Source organism: Lolium rigidum, chromosome 3, assembly GCF_022539505.1.
Source record: "Lolium rigidum isolate FL_2022 chromosome 3, APGP_CSIRO_Lrig_0.1, whole genome shotgun sequence".
Taxonomy (NCBI): Eukaryota; Viridiplantae; Streptophyta; class Magnoliopsida; order Poales; family Poaceae; genus Lolium; species Lolium rigidum.
The window spans coordinates 20,076,078-20,088,794 of record NC_061510.1 but is presented as its reverse complement, the minus strand read 5'-3'; the positions used below and the strand labels follow the sequence as shown (position 1 = coordinate 20,088,794).

Here is a 12,717-nt window from a genome sequence, read left to right as displayed (position 1 = left end):
TACAGCTTCACTAAATATAACATAACAATGCATAATTTGGGTAAAGAAGCACATATAATGCAGTTATTATATTACAATACTGATACTAAGTGAATATTCATGTACATCTTAATCAAACCATCAAAAACATTGAATTATAACTCGTACTGAAGTGATATTAAATAATATATGAATCATGAGCCTTAAAAAATCTATGGAAAAATTGAATATGAATTCAATAATATAAATTCTATGGCACATGTCACACATTTCATTAGTCAAATGATAGTCGAACTTGAACCTCAAACATGAGGCATGAACTGACACGGATGAAGTATACAGTGAAAGTACTATTCGAGACATATTCAGGTGTTACTTTCAAGTATCCAACCAAAATATTTGTAAAAGAAATTAATAGTCAGAAATTCAAAAGTTTGACTCTACCCTGATCTTATAACAATGCTTTCATAGGACTGGAGGGAGTAATGTCAAATAGTATGCGCCAGCCCATCATATACATGGGAAACGCCATAACAAATAGAAACTAACCTCAAGTTTAACAGCTACATAGTAGGAACTTGATCTTCTTTACTACTTTTTAGATTACATGCAACAAAAAAACGTTGGACATCTTGTTTTTTTTAGCTGAATGGACATCTTGTCATTAAGTAGAGAAGCAGGTTTAAGATAAAGAGCTTGAGGCTGTGGGGGAAAAGGCCACAAACTCTCACAGCACGGACATAAAGCCTTATCGCATAACATGACTCTTATTTTTATTCAATTGGAGTTCCCAAAGCTATGGTCACATGAGCTACTGCTGCAATCCACGATAATGTTCACATTAATAGTGGTGCTGCCCGTAACAGGGGCAAAAGGAAACTGATAACTACCGCATGTGCTCAGTTTCTACAAACCAAGTACAGTACTGGTCAGTGTGAGTGAAAATCAACTTGTTCATGTTTAATTATGGGAGCAGGACATGTCAGACTCCTCGATTTCACCACAAGATTTGCATCAACTGGGCAATACTTATCAACCGAGATGTCATTATCTTTTTGCAAATAAACAACTTACGGGCAATGTAAGCTATAGAAAATGCTGTAAATCAAAGGGAAATTGGTATTAACCAGCTTCTAGAGACAATCAGTTGTTTCTTACTAAGTTATGGGAAATATTTTCACAGCAAAATGAACCATATTCAAGTTTAAAAGGCGAAAAAAAAGTTGCAGCTATCACTATCGTTGGAACTTAGAACATGCACCCAGTAGAATATAGGTGCAGTACTGATAGTAAAATAATATCAACAACTCCAAAATTAATGGAACAAGCAGAAAATAACTAAGGAAGCCTCACCTAAAGGAAAGCATTTCTGAAACAGGCCTTGCAAGAGGCATTCGCATGAACAGAGAGTTCGTGAAGAACTCCAGTCTCCGGCAGGCTTCCAGGTTTTTAGGAACATTCGCAGCTGATTCCTTGATGGTCAGAAGTGAATGCAATCGTTTGATGAGGTCCTTCTGTATCCCATTACATCAAGATAGATTAAATAATGGTTATGAGAGATGCAAGATAACATGAAAATATAACTCAACAAGAACATAAGACAATACCAATCCAGGATCATTTGGCCACTTGAGATTACTGAAGAGGCGGCCTTCGGCTCTTGCTCTATTTATCTGACTCCAATCATCAATGTTGCCACTAACATTCATATGCACAAGGAATCAGACATGAAATAAATCAAATGATACATCGGCATACAGATCTGACTATAAGAATAAGCAGAACAGATTATAAACAAAATGGCAGACCTCATATCAACAGATAGCACTTCGTGATGAACAACTTCATATAGGTCCTGAATTGCATTAACTGCCCCCTTCTTCATATCAGCAGACTCTGCTTCTTTCTGCAAAACATCATTTTAACAATCATATAAACAGTAGTCTAAACACCAAACAACACAGACTAGATTTTAGGAGCATGGATTAAAATGTTGAAATCCCATGCTAGAAAAAGTCTTTGACTATTTTAACCAAAGCTGTCACATCCCTTGAACAAAAACAGACAATCCACCTCAACTTAATCTTAACCCTGGTAATAGTAGTGATTTCACCATGTGAAACTTGTGATGAGCAGCAACACAACAATAGGAGCGTTTCGGTTGGTACGTTTGTGATTCTTATTTAGAGATCTTTTATCAAGACAAAAAAAACGAAACATGCATATGGATGAACCAACACCAGCTTCCATTTGTATAGACATATAACACTCCTTAACAAACTCAAATTCTAGGTCTAGTCCTAGAGAGCAAGAGCACCGAAAAAGAGTTGAATACACGAAAACAGAAGCACACTCCAGTTTATAATCCATGTGATAGATAACTACTTTCTGTACGTGTTCATGAATTATTAATAGCTTTCTTTACTGCATGTGTCAGGATATGATAAATAGACATGCTATTAAGAGGCATGTTGATAAGAAAGCATATTTTATATATAAGGGAAATATATCTAGCGCAGGCAGCCGCAGGGGCAGACCAAAATGGTGTAGGGAATGCTAAAAATTTCCAGAAAGCTTTTACAGTACCATGGATCTGGCTTGAATAGATAGGGATCTGGCTACAAAATACAAGGTTCCTAAAGAGAATCAAGTTTTAGCACATTGTATAGGTAGGTCTCTGAAGAGAATCGAGTTCTAGCATGTTGTACAGATAGGTCATGTGTAAGGTGATCTAGCAGCAAATGTGGCCTATGCGCACGTGAAGTGAAAAGGCACGCATAAACCATAGTAGTGTATTGACATATTCAAACTAAATTATAACATATATACCAGTATTCCTGCTACAGCAACGAGCTTGGCAATGACATTAGGCAATTTGCTGAAATGGATATCACTCTGGATATTCTTCTTTGCAATGCTTTCTCGAATACCACCATAAATCCTTTGCACCCTAATAATTATAGTTTTTGATCATAAATCTATTGAACCATAAAAGGTGGAAAGAGGCAAGATGAACATGAATAATATTATTTCATAAAAACAATACCAGAGATGGCCTTCTTTATCTAGTATAGAGGTCAGGATATGATAAATGGTATGAAAGCACTCCTCGACAGCATATTGCATGTATTCGTCCTTTGAAATCCTTAGCCAGAGTTCATCTTGTGAGTCTTGTGAGTCTTTGCAATCAACTGCAATATCTTTCGCCAAGAAAACCTGCAATGAAAGGGCAATTAATCACCAAAGAGACAAAGAACAGATGTATCATGTGGAAATATGCAAGGGAATACTTTTAAAAAAAAACATGATTTTGATTTTCAACCTTGCTAGCAAGCAAGAAAAGAGGCCACTGCACAATTGGAAGACCACCTTTATTCTTGGGCATCAAGAGTAACTCCAGTTCGCTGCAAAAGGGCCAAAACATGAGGTACACTGTATCCAGCTATGGCTTCAACGAATCAATAACACACTTTTAATTCTGCTTACGTGTTGTTAATGTAATCCTCTTCCCGCAAATTCCTCACAATTTCATTCCAGAAAGGAGCGAATCTAGATGCGTCAAACTTATTTAACTCTGGAAGCTGGTAAATTGGTGTTTATCATGTCAACTTATTGAAAGTAACAATAAAGAACTGAAAGAAAACAAGGTATATATATAATCTACGCACAAAAGGAACTTGTATTACTACTTGTTTAAGCGAGCGATAGCAATACAGACTGCAAAAAAAAGGCATAACTGTCGCTGCAAATAGGAGCTCAAATACATTGAGGAAGTAATATGACTCCAAATGCAAGGCAGGAATCGAAGAACAATGATGAAACCAAGCATGGCTACATAGAAAATTAGAACAGACATGACAACACCAAATTAAAAGAAAAATAACAACAGATATCCAAATGACGCTACAGGTGGGCATCAAAGGAGGTGATAGTCAACAAGCTCTACTAAGCAGATATGTGCAGAAATGGAGGAGGATTTGGACTTAGTAATGACTCAGAGGACAGTAGAAGGATTGCCTATCTATTTAATTACATCTTTTAACTGAAAACGATTGTTCTGCAAAATATATTCATTTCGGGGAACCACAATATTCAAGTCTGAAGGTCATGCTTATCGAAGGAGCCAACAAGAGAAAAAAATAGTATAGCTGACAAAAGAATAGTATCGCTTTCATCATTTCATTCCGTAGCAGACACTTTTTGTAACTTCAACCACATACATGCACAAAATTTTGGAGTAGCTACGAGAAAACTGAATGTCATATTCATTATAAAGATACTTCCATGATATGTTTATAAGTTTCTTAATATCTTATGGTCGGAGCTCTTTACAGAACAAATTTCCAGACTCTACAAGGTACTAAATGAAGCAACTTCAGATCAGTAAAAAGCAACATGCATCCAGGGCTCCGCCTACAGAAAGCCAAACTATAAAGTAACAGGCTGTGAAGTACTGATACCAAAAGGACACATACCTGACCAGATGATAGCAGTTGTTTCCTGTACGATCATGAAAACCAGTTTAGGTGCATTGAAATGAATTGTGGAAAATAACTATAAGAACATTGAAAACCTTTTTGGAACAGGAACATGAAGTTTATCCATGAATGCTTCAGGAAACTTCTCAAAGAATCGGTGAACTGCTTCAACAGACCTAATCTGAAAAAGGAAACCAAACATACTCAAAGCATCAGCCATTAATAGATGGAGAGCTAGGGAAAAAAAATCAAAGCATGAACCATGTGCTCGTGGGCAACCAAATGTTAATACATCCAACCCAAACTGGAGTATAATATACTTATATACTACCTCCGTTCCATAATATAAAACGTTTTGGCAAACAAATTTAGTTTGCCAAATCTTCTTACATTAAGGAACAGAGGTAGTTTATAGGTGAACTGTATTACATACACTACTTATGAGTGTGTACATAAACAAGTGCGCCTTACATTAACTAACTACACAGTAATGACTAATGAGAAGCCTCCTGACATCCCGAGCTCAGTTGGCCAGCACAACAGTTGGTAGGATAGCCAAACCACCCTCATCTTCTATATTAACGTTTGGGGTGGTAGTATTCCCACACCCACACATTGCTTCTGTTTACTTACCAACTGATCCGCAAGAAGCAACTTAGAGGAAAACAATCGCATGACAATATCACAAAACTACAGTTAAAGAACTAACCTCTCCCAGTCGTTCACGTGCACCAAGGAGGAATCCGACAATAGCAGACATGATGGTGTAAAATACATGGATGTCCAAAAGATAAATCTGCAAAAATATATTCTTCTTATAAATATGTGTTAAACTGTTAATGCACATATGAAGCAGCTACCTACAGAAACAATAAGCCCAACAGAAACAAGAGCAGCAGCAAGCTGATGAAATAAGCATAGGCACGTTTGGCCTCAGTTTGCGGGCTGAACTGTGCTTGTTATTATATAATCCGCTGTAGAAAATTAACCACAGAGGTAGGCAAAAGCGGGTCGGACGAGCGGGGTTAGGATAATCCACCGCAGTGCCAAACACAGCCTTAGTCTACCAGGAATCTGATCTCAATTATCAAAGTTGCATATGGTAATTCAGCAAGATCAAAATTCACCACAAAAACCAAATTTACAGTCTGTAATCTCTCAGTGAACTAATAACCAGCATGTCAAAATTACAACATAAGATAAGTACTGCGACAAATTTTATCAGCTTATCATATGGCCAGGATAAAGCATATTCCGTTCAGGTTCTGACATTATGTTTACACAACTCATCAGTTGGTCATTGTATGAGGAAATTCATCTATTCACCTGGAGAATTCTCAGTCTACAGCATGCAAATCAAAATTCATTATGACATGCACTGTAGACAAGGATCATAAGCATTGGAAGCACAAGCTATGGGCATGATGTACCCAATCTGTCCATGTGGGTTAACAAACTGACAAGTTAGCGCTCTTTGGGGTTCCAAATTCCAATGCCTTATCTTATGCATGTCTGTTACTTATCATCTACATACTCATCTGTCTTCCATAGAAGCTATGTAAGTAATACAAATATCCTCTTGCTGGATATTAAGGACATAGTTTATTCATGTATTATCTCACTAAAAAGGTGTATCCGTGTATTATCTCACTGAAAAAGCTGTATCCACGTATTTCTACCTAACTATTGAGCTCATTATGCTCAAGGCTCAGATCTTGGACAGGGTCTGTTTATTTCTCGGTGTTAATAAGCCCCCCAAAATCACACTGGAAAGGTAGTCAATTATACTTCTAAAGAAACCTTATGATGTTGCATGTTTTAGATGAACGTTGATAATGATTATGTGGTGCCGCTCATTATATACCATACCAGAAAGCTCAATGAGTGGGAGAGGGGATGCAACTTACTGAGACCACTGGAGCCCATAAAGAAAGAATTGTGAAGGCATTATGGTTATCTGCACGCATCCCAACAACCAACATTAAAAATTAATAGCACAGCCTACAATCTCACTTTCATAATATTAAAAATTGTACTGTATACAAGTTCTGTGCATCGAAGAACACAGCTTAGCGCATCTCACTGGGATTAAGGGATATCAATGGAATAAATTAGAGGCCAATTTCAAGCTTTACTCCAAAACAAGGTACTGGATTGCAGCATAAAGATTAAAGAAAAAGATTTAATCTTAAGGACTAATAATTAGAAGATATACACTTCTCAAGAACAAATATTTCTAACTATACAATAACAGGGGCTAAGAAGCTGTTCGCAGCAGCTTCTACCAAACGACTCAGCTTAGTTCTCTTGTGACACTTCTTGTTTTATGACACAGTCGCAGTACTCATAGAAATACAGAAGTGAACTATAAGAATCAATAGGTACTTAAAAGGAAAGCACAATGATGGAGAAAGGGTATACGTACTCTTTGAGAAAAAGTCATGCCATTGATACTGCAAGTCTCTGAAACTGATGATCAGTTGTGTTGGTTCTACAAGAGGTTGAATCTGCATAACAAAAGCCACTTTGAAAGACAAATTGATGCATGTGAGTGGGAGAACAAAGGGAAAACACATGAACTGAACTTTCCTGGAGAAAATAGGTAAATGAAAATTTTGCTGCAAGAATAACAAGCCAGAAAGCCACATATCTGCACAGTAAACCAAGTTAGTGATGTGTGCTTCCAATATGCCAGCAGAATCAAGGAGTTCAAAGTTAGATCAGATTTACTTGATATAGTCTAGAGGCCTTTCATGCATGCCTCTTCCAACGTAATTGTGCTCCTTCAACATAAAAAAAATGTCAGACACCGTTAGCAGAATATATTGCATCACAAATATTTCTAAAGAAAGGCAGCTTTTAGGAAGTCAAAAAGCGCAGAAGGGCAAGACCTGATGCATCCACTGAATAAGGCGTATAAAAGACCAGCTGTAGCAAGCATTGGTAACACCACGGCAACAAGGAACACTCATGAGAAGGCTGACAATTATCTTGAAACCCGCATATGCACTGATTACAACAACATATATCTTGAAAGGTGCAGACTGCGCTCCATCTTGAAGTGCCTTGCTGAGAAATGATCAAACTATTATAACTTATACCGAAATGGTGTAAACACCAAGAGGAACATCTCGGATACATACTTCGACAAAATATTGATACCAACTAAAGAAACATATTCATACTCTTGGGCACAAAGCTTTGGTGAAGATTGTGCTCATGAATGCAAAGACAATGAAGTATGTAAGAAACTCCTTCAAAAGTAGAGTTGTCAAAATAAAACTCACAAGAAAGCTCGGATGCCAATGCAATATATTTCACCTACAAAACCAAACTGAGGTTCTGGTCCACATATCAATTTAGTACATTCATCCTGGAACCACAGACATGTTCTTGAGCCAACACCTACTAGCTTTTTCAAGCAATCATGTAATGCCTTGTTCTACCTATCTTATTATACTTACTATGATGTTACACTTAACCAACACCACCAAAGGGAAAGTATTAGAAGGCAGCTTACAGGATGGCAAGCTTCAAAGGACATATAAGCCAAGTAAAGCTACACCAAACATTCCAATTAGGTGCCAACCTCATATTTATATTGGTATCTATATACAATCACCTTATCCTTATACTCTAAACAACTTAGATTTTAGATATCCCACGTGATTAATAGAGAACCACGAGTCCTCTGGCTGGAGAGTTTGTAAGTCCTGTTTGACTAGCAGGATTACAAAAACACAGGAATAGAAAAATCGTAGGAATTGTATGCCATAGCATGTTGAATCCTAGACGATGAAAACCCAGGAATGTGAAACTGAAGTTATTTGATTGCACAAAAGGAAAAAAACGCAGGAACTTCCTTCAAGAATTGGATGTTTTCCTTAGTTGTCATAGAAACAAAGAAAAAAATCCACGAGGTTGGATTCCCTAGAATATTCCACTGAAATCGAACTCAAAGTAGCCCAAAGGAAAATATTTCTATGGTTTTCAATTGTACAAAACAAACAAACTCTATAGTGAAGGGAAGTAAGGAATAAAAACCCTCTAAAATCGCTGCATAATTTCTTTGGATCGAAGAAGCCCTTACAAGCCAAATTTTAGGCGTTTATACAATAGAAGCGGTTGTTGCTCAGGGCTTGAGAACTGGTCATATTTCAACAGAACATTGTTACATCAAGGGCACAAACCAAAATTTGACTGGTCATATAATCTCTTCTCCAACAGTCAAGGGACAAACAATAACTAATTGAGTGTCAGGATTGAAATGTTCCATGAATTCCAGTACTCATCTGAGCTATCTATAAGGACAATTGTGGTAACAATAAAACCTTTCAGTTTCAACATATTTGATGAAGTCGCTACCAGATAACAGGATCCTAAAATTATCATTGGGCGATTAAACAAATAACACAGTTCTCTATTATTACTATGTGTAGGCATCAAAACTTACATATATAGGTAACAGATGACCAATGAAGCCATGGTAAACCAACAGAATCGCCAGATCACTCTGGTAATGGCAGATCGACGAGATGTTGAATATGCACCATACATCATTAGAATGTCCAATACACCTTCCTCAACAAAGAAAAACAAAAACAACAGAAGCAATTAATCAGCCACAAGGGATAGTATGCAAACAACCACGCTAATGATTACAAAGAAAAGGTTTTTTTGTACTAACTCTCAATGAATTTCATTACGACATAAGTTGGGCCCAAGCTAAGAAGTTCCAATACAGTCTTTGTCTTAAAACTACCTTTGTTGAAAGCAATGATAGTAAGTCCCTGCATGCACATAAATAGAACCACAGGCACAATAAAAACGTTACAATGACAATAGAAAACATAAAATGGTCCTCAAGGAAATACCATGAAAAACAAGAGCAAGAAAAAAAAAGTTCTGCATCTCTCCTACTGAGCACCAGGGTATTATTTAAATTCCTAAACTTGTATATGGATAAATCCACACCTGAAAAATACAGATTGATAACATGGTACCATAATGCCAGTGTTCATGTCAATGTAGCATATGAAGAGAATTCATCAAATATTATTGTGCTACCATTAGAAAGTAAGATTCTGCAAAATATCCATATGGCTAAATCATTCTTCGCTCTAGAACTGACTTCTGATGCACAGCATCCTCATTAAGCCACATCACCTTTAAACTATTAGCCAACATATTATTATAGATATTAATGATCCAATTATATATGCCAAGCTTTGAGAAAATATAGAAGTTTTCTAGAAACAGCATGTGAACTTTTTTGCGTAAATTAAAATATTCAACTAACCGCAACAAAGAACGGTTGTATACTTCTGATTCACATTATATCAGGACTATCCCTTATAATAACCCTCAAAATATAAATCCCCGAGACACAGGCCTTTAATTAGAAAATTCAATGTTTTGCTTCTAGCACCTCTTAGCAAATGAATAGAACAAATCTAAGATATCAGAACACAAAAGTAAAAAAAAAAAGGTGGGCATTTATGCTGCACCTAAAGCAGGATACTGCAGCCATTGTAAAATTTTAAATTTACCTGAAACATCATAATTAGGAACATCCAAAGGCGGTGAAAGCTGTGGTAAAGATGGAGAAAAGTTCTGTGTTCCACAAAAGATGTCTTTCCATAATGATGCGGCCGATGGAGCAAACCCTGTAAAAGGAACATGTGACACTTGTTTATGAAAAGTAAAGAACCATTCACATTAATACCAAACTATTCATCATAGATGGTGACGTGTAACTGGACTATGATAAAAAGGCAAAAACATTTAGGAACTAAATTCGTAGATTCCAATATTAGGGCATGCTTAGGCAAAGCCCAGGTAATCCAATTTGCCTGCTTTTCGCCTTCTTGGTTCATATGACCGCAAGTGTTTGTTGTGTAGCTTGAAAAGTTGTTTGGCAAGTTCAGGGTTTACATTGATAATTCCTACAGTATGCTATGGCACATCTAGAACATGAAATGGGAATATATTTCAAAGCTGAACAATGATAAGTCCAAATCCCTATTCATTGCACACAATCACGGCTACTCAACTCGTCACCGAATCAACGGCATGCCAGTGAATAAAAGACAGCACTCCTCATCAAGCACACCACAACACAAGATCTTTGATTTTTAACTGTTCTGCTTGACACTGAACCGCATTGTGCAAAGTGAGAGCTGCCATCGCTGAGAATAGCGAAGGAGCAACAGCACCAGAGCAGCCACCATGACTGTCCTCGACTGCCCATGCCAAGCACAGTGAAAAGCTGGCAAGAAGAGATTTCCCAATGCCCTAGTCTGTGATAAACTCTAGAAGCCCTTCATGAGTGGCAGTGCTTAAACGTGCAGATAATAGAGCAACCAAGTCAGGAAGGAAGATAAACAGTATCCTTGCTCCTGACAGTCAAGAGGCGCAGATCATACTAACAAACCCTTCAAGCGGAAAAAGGTAAGGAACCCATAACATATGCACATATTCATTTTGTTCCATCTACTGCAAGATACATACAGTCAAGAATACAATTAATAAAAACAAACCTCCTTCCTAGTAGGCTTCGAGAAAAATGGACTGCTCAGTTTCCATGGCCAACCCAACTGAAAACATTTCAAAGACCTGAAAAGGAGAAGCAACAGTATATAAAAAATAGCAACCGAAGAACAAAATCAGAGAGCTCAGTTAATCCACCTACCAGAAAAACTCGTTGAAATCATCGTAGTTTCTCCATGCAGAATGTGCTGCCCGCCCATTGTTATTGTTAGCTGCTTCCTGCAGCAAAACCACCATTCAGTTAACCATCCAGGACCTAGCAAGTTAGACAAGATAATCCGGCAGCCCCACTTACAGCTGCAATGATTTCATATAGAGGGGAAATGACTTGGTCAAGAAATGATACACCATCGTTAGAAATACAACTTTCAGCTGGCTCTGCAATCTGTTTCCGCATAGTTTCCTCTAGTTCCCTTGCCATCTACAAAAACGAAACAAAACATGAATTTCAACAACAAATATTACATTTGGCATCACTTACAAGAGACACTAACAAACTACATGTACAGAGTATGTTCATAATATTCATGCAAGAAAATGGTGAAATGAAGGCACGACCATGCACCGAAATGAGTGCGATGGAGAACTTGGGTAGAATTCCTCTACAAGCTTACATGATGAAAAATGTAGCATAAGCATTCTGGAAGAAATCGTATGTTGCCAGCCTCTCCCCAGATCAGGTAGTATAAACACACATATAGCAACTTTTTCTCTTTGGTCAACGATTCAGCGCTAAGGCAAAAAAAAAAGCCTCAGTAACAAATAAGCCAACAATAAGGAAAGGAAAACACTAGTGCAGAATATAGCAAATCATACTTATTCCAGACAGGACGTAGTGGCAAATAGCTGCACCATTTCATGTAGTTATCTAGAGACTTGGAGAAAACGACGTGTACAGCACCCTCGTCAATTTTCTAGCAACAAATGAAAACAATGTTAAGAACAGAGAAATGCATAATAACTTTAATCAACATGGTAATGAATGTTTTAAGCCAGCTGGATAAAAATATCATATTGATAAAATAAAAGGATACACTGTGAATTTAATGTCAAGTCATATACTCCCTCCGATTCATATTAATTGACTTCAATATGGATGTATCTAGAACTAAAATGTATCTAGATACATCTATATTAGAGTCAATTAATATGAATCGGAGGGATAGTATTAATTAACTAAAGCATAGAAAGTTCCTTGGCCATTTTCAATATCATCAGCAGGCCCTACAAATATGAAGAAGGGATAAGATCCCATTAGTAGGTCTTAAATTTTACTTTTTAGTGACTCCTGTCTCATATGAAGAGAGGAACCACACGAATCCATTAGTCAATCTACAATTAAGAGTTATAATCTAATCTAGTCTCTCCTCTGGCCCCCTTCGTCACTACTGTGCGTCTGTTCCACATCTCCCTGGCAGTATTTTCCCACGATGATCTAAAGATCAATAATCTCGATCGTATTATTTTTGCATGAAAGGTTAGTGTAGTATCATCACTATTAAAACTCAAAACCTGAAACTAGTATCAAAATATCATACGGACAGCTGAAAACCAGCGCATACACCAAATTACAAATTTAAAACTTTTGAGTAGTAAAGAAGTATATGGTAGCTAGTTGTTCTCCGTTTTCCCAGGTTGCAGGAGCACTAATCAGATTTTGCAATAATAAAGAAAATTTTGCACGAATGGTAGCTCTGAGTCCTTCAATCAG

At 37.1% G+C, this 12,717-nt stretch overlaps 1 protein-coding gene across 1 annotated transcript in view; it reads right to left on the bottom strand.

Moving 5' to 3' along the window:
- LOC124701254 (callose synthase 9-like) overlaps positions 1-12,717 on the bottom strand; it is a 28,656-nt gene that overhangs the window by 11,443 nt on the left and 4,496 nt on the right. Inside the window, exons 8-30 of the mRNA XM_047233301.1 lie at positions 11,823-11,920; positions 11,621-11,738; positions 11,302-11,427; positions 11,149-11,225; positions 10,997-11,072; positions 10,007-10,123; positions 9,145-9,247; positions 8,911-9,034; positions 7,349-7,526; positions 7,188-7,240; positions 7,047-7,107; positions 6,883-6,964; positions 6,365-6,414; positions 5,167-5,253; positions 4,553-4,638; positions 4,455-4,479; positions 3,466-3,560; positions 3,302-3,383; positions 3,026-3,195; positions 2,809-2,929; positions 1,788-1,885; positions 1,587-1,677; positions 1,333-1,493 (exon numbers count right to left, since the gene is read on the bottom strand). Coding sequence (XP_047089257.1) covers positions 1,333-1,493; positions 1,587-1,677; positions 1,788-1,885; positions 2,809-2,929; positions 3,026-3,195; positions 3,302-3,383; positions 3,466-3,560; positions 4,455-4,479; positions 4,553-4,638; positions 5,167-5,253; positions 6,365-6,414; positions 6,883-6,964; positions 7,047-7,107; positions 7,188-7,240; positions 7,349-7,526; positions 8,911-9,034; positions 9,145-9,247; positions 10,007-10,123; positions 10,997-11,072; positions 11,149-11,225; positions 11,302-11,427; positions 11,621-11,738; positions 11,823-11,920 — 2,279 coding nt within the window. The remainder of the gene's footprint in view (positions 1-1,332; positions 1,494-1,586; positions 1,678-1,787; positions 1,886-2,808; positions 2,930-3,025; positions 3,196-3,301; positions 3,384-3,465; positions 3,561-4,454; positions 4,480-4,552; positions 4,639-5,166; positions 5,254-6,364; positions 6,415-6,882; positions 6,965-7,046; positions 7,108-7,187; positions 7,241-7,348; positions 7,527-8,910; positions 9,035-9,144; positions 9,248-10,006; positions 10,124-10,996; positions 11,073-11,148; positions 11,226-11,301; positions 11,428-11,620; positions 11,739-11,822; positions 11,921-12,717) is intronic.